At 53.1% G+C, this 19,061-nt stretch overlaps 1 protein-coding gene across 1 annotated transcript in view; it reads left to right on the top strand.

Moving 5' to 3' along the window:
- PHF8 (PHD finger protein 8) overlaps positions 1-17,714 on the top strand; it is a 67,099-nt gene extending 49,385 nt beyond the window's left edge. Inside the window, exons 14-22 of the mRNA XM_075324309.1 lie at positions 2,678-2,790; positions 2,952-3,142; positions 10,208-10,293; positions 10,371-10,498; positions 11,433-11,788; positions 12,697-12,792; positions 12,961-13,070; positions 13,156-13,429; positions 14,273-17,714. Coding sequence (XP_075180424.1) covers positions 2,678-2,790; positions 2,952-3,142; positions 10,208-10,293; positions 10,371-10,498; positions 11,433-11,788; positions 12,697-12,792; positions 12,961-13,070; positions 13,156-13,429; positions 14,273-14,364 — 1,446 coding nt within the window. The 3' untranslated portion in view covers positions 14,365-17,714. The remainder of the gene's footprint in view (positions 1-2,677; positions 2,791-2,951; positions 3,143-10,207; positions 10,294-10,370; positions 10,499-11,432; positions 11,789-12,696; positions 12,793-12,960; positions 13,071-13,155; positions 13,430-14,272) is intronic.
- Positions 17,715-19,061: the final 1,347 nt, after the last annotated feature.

Genomic DNA, 19,061 nt, shown 5'->3' with positions numbered 1-19,061 from the left:
GCCCAGAGTGTTGCGCAAGATCAGGTCCGACTGCCGCCGCGCCATCCTCGTCGCTCCAGACTGGCCGAGGAGGTCGTGGTACCCGGACTTGTGGCACCTCACGGTGGGTCAACCGTGGGCGCTCCCAGACCGACCAGACTTGCTGTCTCAAGGGCCATTTTTCCATCTGAATTCTGCGGCCCTCAACCTGACTGTGTGGCCATTGAGTCCTGGCTCCTAGCGTCCTCAGGGTTATCTCAAGAGGTCATTGCCACTATGAGACAGGCCAGGAAACCAACGTCAGCCAAGATCTATCACAGGGCTTGGAGGATCTTCTTAGCCTGGTGCTCTGATAAGGGGTTTACCCCCTGGCCGTTTGCCTTACCCACGTTTCTTTCTTTCCTTCCTTCAATCTGGAATGGACAAGGGTTTGTCTCTCGGCTCTCTCAAGGGACAAGTCTTGGCGCTTTCCGTGTTTTTTCAAAAGCGTCTGGCCAGGCTTCCGCAGGTCCGCACGTTCCTGCAGGGAGCTTGCCACATAGTTCCACCTTACAAGCGTCCACTGGAACCCTGGGATCTTAACAGGGTTCTACGGGCTCTTCAGAAACCACCTTTCGAGCCGCTGAAGGATGTCTCTCTATCACGTCTTTCGCAGAAGGTGGCATTTCTAGTGGCAGTCACTTCACTCCGAAGAGTGTCAGAGCTTGCAGCGCTGTCATGCAAAGCCCCCTTCCTGGTATTTCACCAGGATAAGGTGGTTCTGCGTCCGGTCCCGGACTTTCTCCCCAAAGTGGTGTCCCCTTTTCATCTCAATCAGGATATTTCCTTACCTTCATTTTCCCCTCATCCAATTCACCAATGTGAAAAGGATTTGCATTTGTTAGATCTAGTGAGAGCACTCCGGATCTACGTGTCTCGCACGACGCCACTGCGCCGTTCTGATGCGCTCTTTGTCCTTGTCGCTGGCCAGCGTAAGGGGTCGCAGGCTTCCAAGTCAACCTTGGCTCGGTGGATCAAGGAACCGATTTTTTAAGCCTACTGTTCTTCTGGGCTTCCGATTCCTTCAGGGCTGAAAGCCCATTCTACCAGAGCCGTGGGTGCGTCCTGGGCATTGCGGCACCGGGCGACGGCTCAGCAGGTGTGTCAGGCAGCTACCTGGTCTAGTCTTCACACTTTCACGAAACACTATCAGGTGCATGCCTATGCTTCGGCGGATGCCAGTCTAGGTAGGCTAGTCCTTCAGGCGGCGGTCGCCCACCTGTAAGAGGAGGGCCGTTGTTGGCTCTTTTTCTCAGGGTATTCTTTTACCCACCCAGGGACTGCTTTTGGACGTCCCAATTGTCTGGGTCTCCCAATGGAGCGACAAAGAAGAAGGGAATTTTGTTTACTTACCGTAAATTCCTTTTCTTCTAGCTCCTATTGGGAGACCCAGCACCCGCCCCTGTTCCCTTCGGGCTGTTGTTCTTTTGTGTACACATGTTGTTCATGTTCAATTGTTCTTTTGGTTCATGGTTTTCAGTTCTCCGAACATCCTTCGGATTGAATTTACCCTAGACCAATTTATAAGTATCCTCCTTCCTGCTTTTGCACCAAAACTGAGGAGCCCATGATGCACGGGGGGGTGTATAGGCAGAGGGGAGGGGTTACACTTTTTAAAGTGTAATACTTTGTGTGGCCTCCGGAGGCAGAAGCTATACACCCAATTGTCTGGGTCTCCCAATAGGAGCTAGAAGAAAAGGAATTTACGATAAGTAAACAAAATTCCCTTCATATATATATATATATACACACACATATATGTGTGTGTGTGTGTGTGTGTGTGTATGTATGTATGTATATATGTGGCCTCATTTGGTGTCTCTAGGTGGTCATACTTAATTAAGGGTAATAATGGGCCTCCAAGAATGACCACAAAACAGCACACTCTCCAAAACTAATATAGACAAAGAAACAAGGAGTTTTAAAGTTCAATAAAAGTTATTTTATTAGAATATCATGAAACATAGTAAAGGGACGTAGAGTAGTCTAAGGTGAGGGGCTCACACAAAGACCCCATAAATCACGGTAATTTTTGGCATATTTGGAAATATTATACCTAAAAGTTGCAAAGAGTGAAGCTGTCAGTGATCGGCGGTGTGATTTCGGCCAGACATGTTTTCTGAAATGCTGCATTGCCCATAAAATATATGCATTTAAAAACCGGCCATGGCCAATGCCGCTCACGTGACTAGTCCGAGACCCTTGTGTGGCCGGTCTTCACACACGGCAGGAGAATGCTGTAAGTTCAGGCGGGGGCATAGTCTTCTGCTGGCTTTTAATATATAGATTATTTGACATCCTGAAATGTTAGCGCCGCACTCTCTGCTCATGGTTCGGGCAGCAGGAATCGGCCGTCAGGTTCTCTTTAATTTGTCATCAGTATGGTTCCTATAGACTATAGTTGGGGGTCTCTCTTTGCAGTCTCCCACTTTTAACCCTCGAGGCTCTGCTTTGTCCACCAGCTATTATACAGAGTGCGAGTGTTGTTTTCGAATATCCCAAGAAAGAAATGGCAGCCTATGGTCACATTGTTGCCTCCACTCCAGATTCCCCGGTGCAGCTCGCCACAGCAGACCCCATTATATACTAATAGGGTCCACAATGTGATGGATTTGCTAATACGAGAAAGCCTAAATGTGTTTCATTGTGATCTTTTTAGGACGATGATGACCTGATGGACGACCTCGATGAGAAGCCCGATGGCTGCTTACTGGACTCGGACCTGACCGAGAGTAAACTGCGCCTGGTCCTGGCCAACGGCTCAAATGTGAGGTTGGTGAATTCTACTTTTCCTGATACTAATGTAAAAGGACTGGTGAGAAATTGGGACTTTTGGAAACCTCTTTTCTGTGTAGACCTTCACTGGATAGCCCCCGATCTAATTTTACAGGGTCTTTCCTAACTCAGCTTGCTTTTTTTCCCCCCTCTTATAGCGGCAAAAAGATCCGTGTAGGAGCCGGAAGCCGGCGGCAGGGGTCCATGCTAAAAACCCCGAAAAGTGAATCTCTGGATCCAGAACTTTCTCCCAGTGATCCTTTCTTCATGGACTCTGAAGATGACCTTCAAATTGACGAGACACCTCATAAAGAGCGGAAGCTGATCCCTCCAAAAAGAAAGCTTCATAGTGCGTATCCAGTACCTGCTTCTGACTGTTTCCCCAAAAATAAGACCTGGTAGGATTTTTGGGGCTTTTCGGAGTGCTTAAAGGGAACCTGTCACCAGTTTTTTCCCTATTAAACCAAAAATATCTCCTTCTGCAGCTCCTGGGCTGCATTCTACGAAGGTGCACCTTGTTGCAGACCCCAAAAGAAGGGAATTTTGTTTACTTACCGTAAATTCCTTTTCTTCTAGCTCCAATTGGGAGACCCAGACAATTGGGTGTATAGCTTCTGCCTCCGGAGGCCACACAAAGTATTACACTTAAAAGTGTAAAGCCCCTCCCCTTCTGCCTATACACCCCCCGTGCCTCACGGGCTCCTCAGTTTTGGTGCAAAAGCAAGAAGGAGGAAAAGTTATAAATTGGTTTAAAGTAAATTCAATCCGAAGAAATTTCGGAGAACTGAAACCATTGAACATGAACAACATGTGTACACAAAGAACAACAGCCCGAAGGGAACAGGGGCGGGTGCTGGGTCTCCCAATTGGAGCTAGAAGAAAAGGAATTTACGGTAAGTAAACAAAATTCCCTTCTTCTTTGTCGCTCCATTGGGAGACCCAGACAATTGGGACGTCCAAAAGCAGTCCCTGGGTGGGTAAAGTAAAACCTCGAAATAGAGCCGTAAAACGGCCCCTTCCTACAGGTGGGCAACCGCCGCCTGAAGGACTTGTCTACCTAGGCTGGCATCTGCCGAAGCATAGGTATGCACCTGATAGTGTTTCGTGAAAGTGTGCAGGCTCGACCAGGTAGCCGCCTGACACACCTGCTGAGCCGTAGCCTGGTGCCGCAAGGCCCAGGACGCACCCACGGCTCTGGTAGAATGGGCCCTTAGCCCTGAGGGAACCGGAAGCCCAGAAGATCGGTAGGCTTCGAGAATAGGATCCTTGATCCACCGAGCCAGGGTTGATCTGGAAGCCTGTGACCCTTTACGCTGACCAGCGACAAGGACAAAGAGTGCATCCGAGCGGCGCAGGGGCGCCGTACGAGAAATGTAGAGTCTGAGTGCTCTCACCAGATCTAACAAGTGCAAATCCTTTTCACATTGGTGAACTGGATGAGGACAAAAAGAGGGTAAGGAGATATCCTGATTGAGATGAAAGGGAGAAATTCCGGAACCGGACGCAGAACCACCTTGTCCTGGTGAAACACCAGGAAAGGGGCTTTGCATAACAGCGCTGCTAGCTCAGACACTCTCCGAAGTGATGTGACTGCTACTAGGAAGGCCACTTTCTGCGAAAGGCGTGAGAGAGGAATATCCCTCATTGGCTCGAAAGGTGGTTTCTGAAGAGCCATCAGCACCCTGTTCAGATCCCAGGGTTCTAACGGCCACTTGTAAGGAGGGACTATGTGACAAACCCCCTGCAGGAACGTGCGGACCTGTGGAAGTCTGGCTAGGCGCTTCTGAAAGAACACAGAGAGCGCTGAGACTTGTCCCTTAAGGGAGCCTTGGCGGACGTTGGTTTCCTAGCCTGTCTCATAGTGGCAATGACCTCTTGAGATAACCCTGAAGACGCTAGGATCCAGGACTCAATGGCCACACAGTCAGGTTGAGGGCCGCAGAATTCAGATGGAAAAACGGTCCTTGAGACAGCAAGTCTGGTCGGTCTGGTAGTGCCCACGGTTGGCCCACCGTGAGATGCCACAGATCCGGGTACCACGACCTCCTCGGCCAGTCTGGAGCGACGAGGATGGCGCGGCGGCAGTCGGACCTGATCTTGCGTAACACTCTGGGCAACAGTGCCAGAGGAGGAAACACATAAGGGAGTTGAAACTGCGACCAATCCTGAACTAAAGCGTCTGCCGCCAGAGCTCTGTGATCTTGAGACCGTGCCATGAATGTCGGGACCTTGTGGTTGTGCCGGGACGCCATTAGGTCGACGTCCGGCATCCCCCAGCGGCAACAGATCTCCTGAAACACGTCCGGGTGAAGGGACCATTCCCCTGCGTCCATGCCCTGGCGACTGAGAAAGTTTGCTTCCCAGTTTTCTACGCCCGGGATGTGAACTGCGGATATGGTGGAGGCTGTGGCTTCCACCCATAGCAGAATCCGCCGGACTTCCTGGAAGGCTTGCCGACTGCGTGTTCCGCCTTGGTGGTTGATGTAAGCCACCGCTGTGGAGTTGTCCGACTGAATTCGGATCTGCTTGCCTTCCAGCCACGGCTGGAACGCCTTTAGGGCAAGATACACTGCCCTTATCTCCAGAACATTGATCTGAAGGGAGGACTCTGGCTGAGTCCAAGTACCCTGAGCTCTGTGGTGGAGAAAGACCGCTCCCCACCCTGACAGGCTCGCGTCCGTCGTGACCACAGCCCAGGATGGGGGCAGGAAGGATTTCCCCTTCGACAGAGAAGTGGGAAGAAGCCACCACTGAAGGGAAGCCTTGGCTGCCCGAGACAGGGAGACGTTCCTGTCGAGGGACGTCGACTTCCTGTCCCATTTGCAGAGAATGTCCCATTGAAGTGGACGCAGATGAAACTGCGCAAAAGGAACTGCCTCCATTGCTGCTACCATCTTCCCTAGGAAGTGCATGAGGCGCCGCAAGGGGTGCGACTGGCCTTGAAGGAGAGATTGCACCCCTGTCTGCAGTGAACGCTGTTTGTCCAGCGGAAGTTTCACTATCGCTGAGAGAGTATGAAACTCCATGCCAAGATATGTCAGTGATTGGGCCGGTGTCAGATTTGACTTTGGAAAATTGATGATCCATCCGAAACTCTGGAGAGTCTCTAGAGCGATGCTCAGGCTGTGTTGGCATGCCACTTGAGAGGGTGCCTTGACAAGCAGATCGTCTAAGTAAGGGATCACCGAGTGTCCCTGAGAGTGCAGAACTGCTACTACTGTTGCCATGACCTTGGTGAAGACCCGTGGGGCTGTCGCCAAGCCGAAAGGCAGTGCCACGAACTGAAGGTGTTCGTCCCCTATGGCGAAACGCAGGAAGCGCTGATGCTCTGGAGCAATCGGTACGTGGAGATAAGCATCTTTGATGTCGATTGATGCTAGAAAATCTCCTTGGGACATTGAGGCGATGACGGAGCGGAGCGATTCCATCCGGAACCGCCTGGTTTTTACATGTTTGTTGAGCAGTTTTAGGTCCAGAACAGGACGGAAGGATCCGTCCTTTTTCGGCACCACGAACAAGTTGGAGTAAAAACCGTGACCCTGTTGCTGAAAAGGAACAGGGATCACCACTCCTTCTGCCTTCAGAGTGCACACCGCCTGAAGAAGAGCATCGGCTCGCTCGGGGGGCGGAGATGTTCTGAAGAACAGTCGGAGGATGAGAGTTGAACTCTATCCTGTAACCGTGAGACAGAATGTCTCTCACCCAACGGTCTTTTACCTGTGGCAGCCAGGCGTTGCAAAAGCGGGAAAGCCTGCCACCGACCGAGGATGCGGTTTGGGGAGGCCGAAAGTCATGAGGAGGCCGCTTTGGGAGCGGTTCCCCCGGCGGTCTTTTTAGGACGTGACTTAGACCGCCATGAATCGGAGTTCCTCTGATCCTTCTGAGGCCTTTTGGACGAGGAGAATTGAGACCTGCCCGCGGACCGAAAGGACCGAAACCTCGATTGTACCTTCCGTGGTTGAGGTCTGTTTGGTTTGGACTGGGGTAAGGATGAGTCCTTTCCCTTGGATTGTTTAATGATTTCATCCAATCGCTCACCAAACAGACGGTCGCCAGAAAATGGCAAACCGGTTAAGAACTTTTTGGATGCAGAGTCTGCCTTCCAGTCACGTAGCCACATGGCCCTGCGGACTGCCACCGAATTGGCGGATGCTACCGCCGTACGGCTCGCAGAGTCCAGGACAGCATTAATGGCGTAGGACGCAAACGCCGACGCCTGAGAGGTTAAGGACACCACTTGCGGAGCAGACGTACGTGTGACTGCATTAATCTGCGCATGACAAGCTGAGATAGCTTGGAGTGCCCATACGGCTGCGAATGCTGGAGCAAAAGACGCGCCGATAGCTTCATAGATGGATTTCAACCAGAGCTCCATCTGTCTGTCAGTGGCATCTTTGAGTGAAGCCCCATCTTCCACTGCAACTATGGATCTAGCCGCCAGTCTGGAGATTGGAGGATCCACCTTGGGACACTGAGCCCAGCCCTTGACAACGTCAGGAGGGAAGGGATAACGTGTATCCTTAAGGCGCTTGGAAAAACGCTTATCTGGACAAGCTCGGTGTTTCTGGATTGCCTCTCTGAAGTCAGAGTGATCCAGAAACGTACTCAATGTACGCTTGGGAAACCTGAAACGGAATTTCTCCTGCTGAGAAGCTGACTCCTCAATTGGAGGAGCTGGTGGAGAAATATCCAACACCTGATTGATGGTTGCTATAAGGTCATTCACTATGGCGTCACCTTCAGGTGTATCCAGGTTGAGAGCGGGCATCAGGATCAGAATCCTGATCTGCTACCTCCGCTTCATCATCCAGAGAGTCCTCCTGCTGAGACTCTGAACAGTGTGATGAAGTCGAGGGAATTTCCCAGCGAGCCCGTTTAGGCGGCCTGGGACTGCGGTCCGTGTCAGAGACCTCACCTGGGACCTATGGGTCACCCCAGGAGCACTTTGCTGCTCCAACTGAGGGGGCCTGGGGCCAATGATTGAACAGTGCCCGTGGCCTGAGTCACCGGTCTGGACTGTAAGGCTTCTAGTATCTTAGCAGACCATTTATCCATACTCTCAGACAGTTTGTCAGCAAATACTGCAAACTCCGTCCCTGTCACCTGGACAGTGGTAGCAGGTGGTTCCACCTGGGCCACCCGTAGCAGAGGCTCCGGCTGAGTAAGTGCCACAGGGGCCGAGCATTGCACACAATGAGAATCGGTGGAACCTGCCGGTAGTATAGCCGCACATGAGGTACAGGTTGCAAAGTAAGCCTGTGCTTTGGCACCCTTGCTTTTTACGGACGACATGCTGTTGTCTCCTCTGAGTACAATCCAGGAGGGTATATAGCCAAAAATCAACAGTGCGACCGTACAGTGTAAATGTATAGCATATATATATATGTACACTTCGGCACTCAGTGGTGCTGCTTACCGACCGCTCAAAGCGGTTGTGTGATCACCAGATTCCCTTGCCTGGGCCTCCCAGAGCTGTGTTGTCTCTCCTCTCCAGCGTCAGAAGTGCTGACAGGAATGGCTGCCGGCGTTCTGTGGGGAGGAGGGGGCCGTGGGCGTGCCCTAGAAAGTGCGGGAATCTGATGCCCCACTGAGCTGAGTGAGGGGGGAGGAGGATACAGAGTATGCTCCAGCCCTCAGCGCTGACGTCCTGTGCAGCGTCCCGCCCTTCCCCTGACTGGCAGGCCTGGGGGCGGGAATATGCGATACTAGGCCGCAAAAGCCGGGGACTAAAGTTATAAGCGCGGCCGGCAAATAAGCGCGGCCAGCGCGGTAGTCCCCGGCGCACTAACACACCCAGCAGTGCTGCAGTGTGTATGGCACAAGCGCTCCATGCGCGGTCCCCCAGGGGGACACAGAGTACCTCACAGTAGCAGGGCCTTGTCCCTGACGATACCCGGCTCCTGTCCAGCAGATTCCCCAGGGGCTGTGGAGGGAGCACGGTCTCAGTGCCTGGAGACCGATTAGGATCCCACTTCACCCAGAGCCCATTAAGGGATGGGGAAGGAAAACAGCATGTGGCTCCTGCCTGTGTACCCGCAATGGGTACCTCAACCTTAACAGCACCGCCGACCAGAGTGGGGTGAGAAGGGAGCATGCTGGGGGCCCTGTTATGGGCCCTCTTTTCTTCCATCCGACCTAGTCAGCAGCTGCTGCTGACCAAGATGTGGAGCTATGCGTGGATGTCAGCCTCCTTCGCACAAAGCATGAAAACTGAGGAGCCCGTGAGGCACGGGGGGTGTATAGGCAGAAGGGGAGGGGCTTTACACTTTTAAGTGTAATACTTTGTGTGGCCTCCGGAGGCAGAAGCTATACACCCAATTGTCTGGGTCTCCCAATGGAGCGACAAAGAAAGAACCGTTTCCTATGCAAATGACTTGTGTTGGCCAGATGGGCGGGCTCATTTTCGCTGGTGAGGTCATGCACAGCACCGCCCATAATCTCGCGCCTGCGCAAATACATCACCGGCGCGCGCAAGGGAAACTTTCTGCGCAGGCTCGCGATAAGGGCACAGTGAACTGCGCCTGCACGAGACTTCGCCAGCAGCGTGCACCATGACGGGGGCGTCGTCATCCATGTAAATAGTGACAGGGGGACGGGTGAGCAAGGCCAGAGTGAAGGACACGAGCCAAAAATGAGCCCGCCCATCTGGCCAAGTCATTTGCATAGGAAACGGTGAGATTTTTATAAAGTTCTTTTTGGGGTCTGCAACAAGGTGCACCTTCATAGAATGCAGCCTAGGAGCTGCAGAAGGTGACACTTTTGGTTTAATATGGAAAAAAACTGGTGACAGGTTCCCTTTAAGATATAAGCCCTACTCCAAAAATAAGCCCTAGTTGTGGTTTCATAAGGAGGAGTCCAAGCAGTTCAAGTAAAAATATAAAGAAGGACTCTTCATCAAAGAAAACAAAGACCCCCAAAAGAAAACAGAAAAAAAAAAAGATTATACTCACTAGACAAGTACCAATGGTGGATGGGCTCTCACACAGAGATCTGTGTCGCCGTCAGGAGCCTCACCATTGCACTGCAGCTCTCACAATCAGATCGGGTACCAGTATCACTCTGCGCGAGTAATACTGCTTTCAGTCACTAGAGGGAGCCAACCGCTGTAGAACGCAGGGGACCTGACAGTGACGCAGATCTGTATGTGAGAGCCCATTCACTTGCCAATTCTATGTAGAAGCGTTTCCTCCTTATTTAGCTGTGGGAATTAGTAACGTCACTTCTTGTACAGAACTAGAATAAATCAGCTACACCAACCCTCTCTTCCCAAAAAACGCACCATTCTAGCCCATGGGTAGTATATCTTACATCGTAGCCACAATCACATTTCAGTAGCCAACATACTTTGGTTGGAAACGTAAGAAGCCCCTTTATTCTAATCCTATGTAAACCATTTAATTTTTTATTTTTGCAGAGTTCCCACGAAAACTCCCAAGAGCAAAGCCGTGCTCGGACCCCAATCGGGTGCGGGAGCCCGGGGAGCTGGAGTTTGATGTGGAGGTAAATGATTTCCGGCTTTGTATTAGAAACCTATTTATGTGCCATATTCTTAGTCCGAAAATGTGTTCCTGTAATAGGAGGATTACACCACAGACGAGGAGATGGGAGAAGCGGGTGGAGACCAACTGGGCGCCAGCAGCGGGGGAATATTGGACCTTCTAAAGGCCAGTCGACAAGTCGGAGGCCCAGACTACGCCGAGATCGAGTAAGGGGAATGTATTCGGCTGCCATTTAATTCTAGTTACCTGCCCCTTTAAGGGAATATTCCCATTTACTAATGTTAAAGATATGCTCAATGGCGCCACCTGGTGTGCAAGGAATTGTAAGGGGTTCTTCACACAGCGGGATCGCTGCAGAGTCACGGTTTTTGTGACGCACTGGTGACCTCATTAGCGATCTCGCTTTGTGACACTGAGCAGTGATCTGGCCCCTGCTGTGAGATCGCTGCTCGTTACACACAGCGCTGGTTCATTTTTTGGTCGTTGCTCTCCCGCTGTGAAGCACACATCGCTGTGTGTGACAGCGAGAGAGCAACGATCTGAATGTGCAGGGAGCAGGAAGCCGGCTTCTAGCAGCCTGCGGTAAGCTGTAACCAAGGTAAATATCGGGTAACCAAGCGAAGTGCTTTGCTTGGTTACCAGATATTTACCTTGGTTACTAGCGTCCACCGCTCTCAGGATGTCAGTGCCGGCTCTCTGCACACGTAGCCGGAGTACACATCGGGTAAATAAGCAAAGCGCTTTGCTTATTAACCCGATGTGTACTCTGGCTAGGAGTGCAGGGAGCCAGCGCTAAGTCGTGTGCGCTGGTAACCAAGGTAAATATCGGGTAACCAAGCACTTGGTTACCCGATATTTACCTTAGTTACCAAGCGCAGCATCGCTTCCACGCGTCGCTGGTGAGATCTGCCTGATTGACAGCTCACCAGCGACCATCTAGCGACGCAGCAGCGATCCTGACCAGGTCAGATCGCTGGTGGGATCGCTGGAGCGTCGCTAAAGTGTGACTGTACCCCAACACCTACATTCAGCCATAAAAAGCCGAATGGCTATTTGCAGATTTTCTAGGTCTGATGTCATGTGATCATCCCTCCCTTTAATATCCTTTACTGACCCCGTTTTTTTATCTCTAATGTCCAGCGAAGCTCCTGCCTCTCCGAGCACCCAAGAAGCCATCCAGGGCATGCTGTGCATGGCAAATCTGCAGGCCTCCTCCTCCTGTACGCCCTCTAGTCTGCAGGCCTGGTGGGCAGCCGGACAGGAGGGTGGTGCGTCAGGAAGTATACCTCAAGGCGGCGGCAGCGGCAAAGCTGCGGGGAGTAACAAGGCCGGAAGCAATGGTACCAGCGGAGGAACGGGAAACAGTAAAGTAATTATCAGGCCGGGGAAAAGGCCAGTAAGACGGCCGGCACACCGCAGCATGGACAGCGAGGAGGAGGACGACAGCACGGACGAGCAGGAAACCTTGGGGGCATGCTTCAAAGACTCTGAATACAGTAAGTGCCCACTCCTTATACACACGATTTACCGGATTTTTCGGATTATAAGATGCACTTTCTCTATCGCTTCATTGGGAGACACAGGAAACCATGGGGTGCACGAAAATGAGGGGTGCGTCTTGTAATCTGAATTACCGGGGAGTGGTGGAGAGGGGTCACTGGAGGCAAGGGCAATGCTTTGCTCTGTGCGGCAGGCAGTGAGGCACGGGCCATTCTGAAGATTTCAGCGGTGAGGGCTTCAAATAATGGCGCCCAGAGTCGGCGCATGTACAGATGGAGCTCTCAAGCTCTCATCAGCGCATGCGCCAACTCCGGTGCATTGACGATCCAGCAGTGGACTTGAGGAAAATGGCGCCTGGAGGTGGCACGTCAACTCCGGCCTCCATTTCTTTGAAGCTCGCACCGTTGACATCTTCAGAATGGCCTGTGCCGCACTGCCTGCAGTGAGCCAAAGCACAGAGCAGCGCCCAAAGCACAAAGCAGCGCCCGCAGCGAGCCAAAGCAGAAATCAGCGCCCGCGGCGAAGCCCCATCACAGAGCAGCGCCCGCGGCGATCCCCGGCACAGAGCAGCGCCCGCGGCGATCCCCGGCACAGAGCAGCGCCCGCGGCGATCCCCGGCACAGAGCAGCGCCCTCGGCGATCCCCGGCACAGAGCAGCGCCCGCGGCGATCCCCGGCACAGAGCAGCACCCGCAATGAGCATCTGCACCGCCCTTGTCTCCTGTGACTACCGCTGCCGTTCCCTTTCCCTGGTAAGACACTATAAAACTGACCCATATTTTTTTTTTTTGTACTTATCTTTTCTCCCTAAATTTGGTGCAAGTCCTATAATCCGGTGCGTCTTTATAAAACGGAAGATACGGTGTATATATACATTTCTACATTTGTACCTCTGCTTCCATCAGTTTATCCTTCTCTGGAGTCAGACGATGACGACCCAGCCCTGAGGTCACGACCCAAGAAAAAGAAACAGACGGACGATGCTCCATGGAACCCAAAAGGTGTGTGCGTGAGCCGGGTCTGGATATTCTCCCTTACATGGGGCAGGACAAAAAAAAAAATATGTAAAAAGGAGAGTATCGAGTGGCGCATACACCGACATCACCACCTAGCATTCATTCAGTTAGCGATACTTGATACCTTTGCTTTAACCACTTTTTTCCCTTCAGCGCGGGTCACTCCAACACTTCCTAAACAGGCCCGTCCGATTCGGGAGGGGACACGTGTGGCCTCGGTGGAGACGGGGTTAGCGGTGGCTGCAGCGAGGCTTTCACAGCAGGTAAATAAGCAAAGACGTCAGGAATGCTGCGCCCCGGGCATTGTGAGAAGCAAAGACCTTATGGTATTACTCACCTGTGACATAGGAGCAACAGAAATCCCAGAAGAAGAAAGTGCTGATTAAGAAGAAGCCGCCGAGTGACCCTGAACCCCCAGCCCCCCCCTCCGAGCCCGAGCCCCCTCCACCAGAACCACAGATCGAGGTCTTCTCTGGCAGCCTGGTGGATCATGAGTACACAGCAGGACCCAATATATTTGGCATGGCTCAGGTCAACCGAGGCACTACCCCTATGGCACCTGGTGTCTTCCTCTCCCACCGGCGGCTTTCTGCTACCTCCCCATCAAGTCAGATAGTTCAGGGTAAGGAATCGGCATTCTCTTATAGAACACGGAGGATCGGAGATAATGGAGGAAAAGATGGGGGATGAGGAGCATGTTGGGGATGGGGAGGGATGATGATGGAGGATAATATGCGTAATAAGGAGGGTGATGAGCATGGGGCAGGAGGAGGATGGAGGATAAAATGGGAAATGATGGAAAAATAATATGGGGAATAAGGAGGATGGGGAGGAGAAGGATGATGCAGGATAAGATGGGGGTTGAGGAGCATGATTGGGTGAGTGATGAGAATGGGGATGATGGAGGATAATATGGGGAATAACGAAGATGGGGGAGGAGAAGGATGATTGAGGATAAGATGGGGGTTGAGGAGCATGATTGGGGGGTGATAACAGGTCATGAAGGTTAAATTTGGTTATAAGGAAGGTGGGGAATGATGGAGAATAATATGGGGAATAAAGAGGATGGTGGAGGAGTGTTGAGGATGGGGGAGAAGGATGATGCAGGATAAGATGGGGAATGAGGAGGATGGGGAAGGAGAAGGATGATGGAGGATAAAATGGGTATGAGGAGCATGATCGGGTATGGGAGGTGTGATGAGAATTGGGGATGATGGAGGATAAGATGGAGAATGTTGATGGATTTGGATGGGGAATGAGGAGGATGATGGAGGAAAAAAATGAGGACTGAGGTGAATGATGAGGGATAAGTTGGGGAATGAGGAGCTTGATTGGGATAAGATGGGGAATGATGGAGGAAGGGGGTTAATGGAGGATAAGAAATGGGGGAGGATAAGATGCGGGATGATGATGATAGATGAGGACGATTAATCATTGAAAAAGTTACATTTATTTCTATTTTCAGGAAAGAGACCCAAGAAAGGCCTGGCAACCGCAAAGCAGCGTTTGGGCAAGATCTTGAAAATCCACAGGAATGGAAAGCTGCTCCTGCTGTGACCTTCCTTCCTTCCTACGCTCTTGCTTCACCCTTTGGTGGATTAGACTTTGATAGGGCCATGGGACAAAGCCCTCAGTGACCGCAGCGCTGCCTCCCCCCTTGGCCGTGCTCAACACTTTTATTTTTTTAAGAACTGCTTACAAACGTCACTTGTTTTACAGAGAAACAAACCAAAAAGGCAGAAAGGACAAAGACCCCCCGAGAGCTGGATCATACATGACAAAGCGTCATCCTCACCCCACATGTGGGTCATGTTGGGACATTTACGTCTTTGCAGACACTTGCTCCTTGGCCTCTGCGTTGAGTTTTTCTTTTCTTTAAAAGGACGTGGAGACGTGAGTCTTAACCAAGGGGGCAGAACGTGACCAGACCTCGATGTCTCTCTAATCGCCCCTCACCTGCTTCTCCCCGGACAGCACTAAATTCATGTTTTTAAGGTTTTTAGTCTAATATTGTACTGAGCACTTGGCCCGGCGAAGGCTGAAGCGTTGGAGGATGTCAGACCCCGGACCTCATCCATCCTGCCCTTCCATATAAATAGTTTTTTTCCCCCTTCTTTATATAGAAGCTGTAATGATGAACGGTCAGACCGGACATTAGTTTTGTTATCACACTCCGCACAGAGGGATTCGCACAGATCTCTGCTCCTCGAGACTATGGACCCCAACTGCACCCCTGTACACAAGCTCAGAAAGTTGTTTTTTTTATTGTCTGCGACATTGATTTATTTATTTTTTCCCATTTACAGCTTATGGTGATGTTTGCAGTGCGATAATAGTAATTAGGCCGGATAGTGCACCGGCACCGAAAGAGCTCTAGTGATTGTTGCAGAGGGTGGAGGACTCGGTGCAGCGGCTTTGGCTCGTTTTATACATAGTAGCTAATTGTGGTATCAAGACGCAGTTTGCTGCTCCGAGCGCACTTTTCCTATCTGAAAAATAGATACCGTATGTTTCGGATTATAAGTCGCACCCCAAATTTAGAGGAAAAAAAAAAAAAATGGGGTCCTTCTTATACTCTGGTGATGTCTTACCGGAGGGGGGGGGTGACAGCAGTGGTGGAGCGAGGTCACAGAAGGCAGGGGAAGCGCTGGAGTAGGGCGATGCTGGATACGGACGCCATGGTGGGTGCTACAGATGCTCTGTCAACTGTGCGGGCTTCACAGAAATGGCGCCCGGAGGCAGCACGTGCGCATTTGCAGCTATTGGCTCAATGACAAGCCAAGATCTCCTCTGCGCACGTGCTGCCTCCGGGCACCATTTCCTTAAGTCCGCTGCTGGGAGATTAATAGGCGGAGGCGGTGCGTGCGCAGATGAGATCTTGAGCTAAGAGCTTCATCTGCGCACGTGCCAACTCCGAGCGCCATTATTTGAAGGCTACACCGCCGACCGAGCATCAAAACCGCCGCACCGCTCTGCTCCACACAGCCTCGCACCGCTGACAGAGCATCTCACCCGCTGCAGTGCCCTATTACACAACCCCCAGTACAGGTCCACAGTGCCGACAGAGCATCTCACCCGCTGCACCGCCATACGCCACACAGCCCAGCACCGCCGACAGAGCATCTCACCCGCCAATCCACACAGCCCTTCACCGCCAACAGAGCATCTCACCTGCTGCACAGCCCCGCACCGCCAACAGAGCATCTCACCCGCTGCACAGCCCCGCACCGCCAACAGAGCATCTCACCCGCTGCACAGCCCCGCACCGCCAACAGAGCATCTCACCCGCTGCACAGCCCCGCACCGACAACAGAGCATCTCACCCGCTGCACAGCCCCGCACCGCCAACAGAGCATCTCACCCGCTGCACAGCCCCGCACCGCCAACAGAGCATCTCACCCGCTGCACAGCCCCGCTCCGCCAACAGAGCATCTCACCCGCTGCACAGCCCCGCACCGCTAACAGAGCATCTCACCCGCTGCACCGCCACACAGCCCAGCACCGCCGACAGAGCATCTCACCCGCTGCACAGCCCCGCACCGCCAACAGAGCATCTCACCCGCTGCACAGCCCCGCACCGCCAACAGAGCATCTCACCCGCTGCACAGCCCCGCACCGCCAACAGAGCATCTCACCCGCTGCACAGCCCCGCACCGCCAACAGAGCATCTCACCCGCTGCACAGCCCCGCACCGCCAACAGAGCATTTCACCCGCTGCACAGCCCCGCACCGCCAACAGAGCATCTCACCCGCTGCACAGCCCCGCACCGCCAACAGAGCATCTCACCCGCTGCACAGCCCCGCACCGCCAACAGAGCATCTCACCCGCTGCACAGCCCCGCTCCGCCAACAGAGCATCTCACCCGCTGCACAGCCCCGCACCGCCAACAGAGCATCTCACCCGCTGCACAGCCCCGCACCGCCAACAGAGCATCTCACCCGCTACACAGCCCCGCACCGCCAACAGAGCATCTCACCCGCTGCACAGCCCCGCACCGCCAACAGAGCATCTCACCCGCTGCACCGCCACACAGCCCAGCACCGCCGACAGAGCATCTCACCCGCCAATCCACACAGCCCTTCACCGCTAACAGAGCATCTCACCCGCTGCACAGCCCCGCACCGCCAACAGAGCATCTCACCCGCTGCACAGCCCCGCACCGCCAACAGAGCATCTCACCCGCTGCACAGCCCCGCACCGCCAACAGAGCATCTCACCCGCTGCACAGCCCCGCACCGCCAACAGAGCATCTCACCCGCTGCACAGCCCCGCACCGCCAACAGAGCATCTCACCCGCTGCACAGCCCCGCACCGCCAACAGAGCATCTCACCCGCTGCACCATCCTGCTCCCACCGCAGCCAGCACAGCGCCCATTCTCCACCTCCCGGTAAGCTACATTTGCATTATAAGATGCACCCCTCATTTTCCTCCCAAATTTTTGGGAGGAAAAGTGCATCTTGTAATACGAAAAATACGGTATAAAGGGGGTACTCCCATCTCATCTGGACACCATAAGCGTATGAGGTGGGAATCCCCCTATAACACTAGAGCCTCTCTCACTTTTTACACACATGAACGGCTCAGGAAGAAAACACAAGACTTTACCAGCCACGCAGAAGAAGTTTTAACAGTTTGTACAATATTTTTTTTATTATTATTAATAGTCCATAATGATAAACTAAAAAAAAAAATTAAAAAAAATCCCCCGCAGCGCCCCCTGCAGGTGTGTGAATAAATCTGTCACCATGTTCGCGCATCGGCTTTATATTGCAGGCAGCTGCGGAAGAAGCGTTCTTGGTTTTTTCTTCCTATGTTTAGGTTTCTGTTCACTACTTGTAATTTATATATTTTTTTAGACTGTGGTTCCCTCTTCAGTAGCTATAAATGGATACGGCGGCCGGAAAACATGCGTCTAGTGTCTTTCTTCTTCATAAGGTTACTTAGAATAATGCCGTATGCAAATCCCGCGTGCACAGTCACACGTCTGCTATTCACGCTGTGGTCGCATCACAGTACCGGACTGATCACAGTACCGGACTGATCACAGGGCTCCGGACTGATCACAGGGCTCCGGACTGATCACAGGGCTCCGGACTGATCACAGGGCTCCGGACTGATCACAGGGCTCCGGACTGATCACAGGGCTCCGGACTGATCACAGGGCTCCGGACTGATCACAGGGCTCCGGACTGATCACAGGGCTCCGGACTGATCACAGGGCTCCGGACTGATCACAGGGCTCCGGACTGATCACAGGGCTCCGGACTGATCACAGGGCTCCGGACTGATCACAGGGCTCCGGACTGATCACAGGGCTCCGGACTGATCACAGGGCTCCGGACTGATCACAGGGCTCCGGACTGATCACAGGGCTCCGGACTGATCACAGGGCTCCGGACTGATCACAGGGCTCCGGAGACGCATTACAGGCTTTCCTATGAGACTGATAGTCTGTGTCAGGAGACGCACGGCCAGGCCGGATATTTTGGGTCAGGTCCAGACAGTAAAAAAACTGATGAAGGCATGTGCCTTTAATATTTCTTTGTAAGGGCCATTTCACGCACCCAGCTCTTCGCTGCATTACCGGATCCGGAGCACTACAGTACAGTGTATACAGTACAATGGCAGCGCAGCAACTTCCGGGTCACATGACAGGATGTGACCGGAGCCTGTCGCGCTGCCATTGTACTGTATCACACTGTACTGGAGTGCGCTGGATCCGGTAATGCAGCGAAGAGCTGGGTGCGTGAAATGGCCCTAAGCAGCCTATAATAATGTGACTATTAGTGCACATTCACATCCATTTTTCATGCTCAGTACACAGACCGTCTGGTCACGCTACGAGTCTCCCGACTCAAGGACACCCCCCCCCCCCCAGTCTCCCGACTCAAGGACCACCCCCCCCCAGTCTCCCGACTTAAGGCCCTTACCCCCCGGTCTCCTCCCGACTCAAGGCCCCCCCCAGTCTCCCGACTCAAGGCCCCCCCCAGTCTCCCGACTCAAGGCCCCCCCCAGTCTCCCGACTCAAGGCCCCCCCCAGTCTCCCGACTCAAGGCCCCCCCCAGTCTACCGACTCAAGGCCCCCGCCAGTCTCCCGACTCAAGGCCCCCGCCAGTCTCCCGACTCAAGGCCCCCCCCCAGTCTCCCGACTCAAGGCCCCCCCCAGTCTCCCGACTCAAGGCCCCCCCCCAGTCTCCCGACTCAAGCCCCCCCCCAGTCTCCCAACTCAAGGCCCCCCCCCAGTCTCCCGAC

Source organism: Anomaloglossus baeobatrachus, chromosome 9 (genome assembly GCF_048569485.1).
Source record: "Anomaloglossus baeobatrachus isolate aAnoBae1 chromosome 9, aAnoBae1.hap1, whole genome shotgun sequence".
NCBI lineage: Eukaryota > Metazoa > Chordata > Amphibia > Anura > Aromobatidae > Anomaloglossus > Anomaloglossus baeobatrachus.
This window is presented reverse-complemented; position numbering and strand designations above follow the sequence as displayed.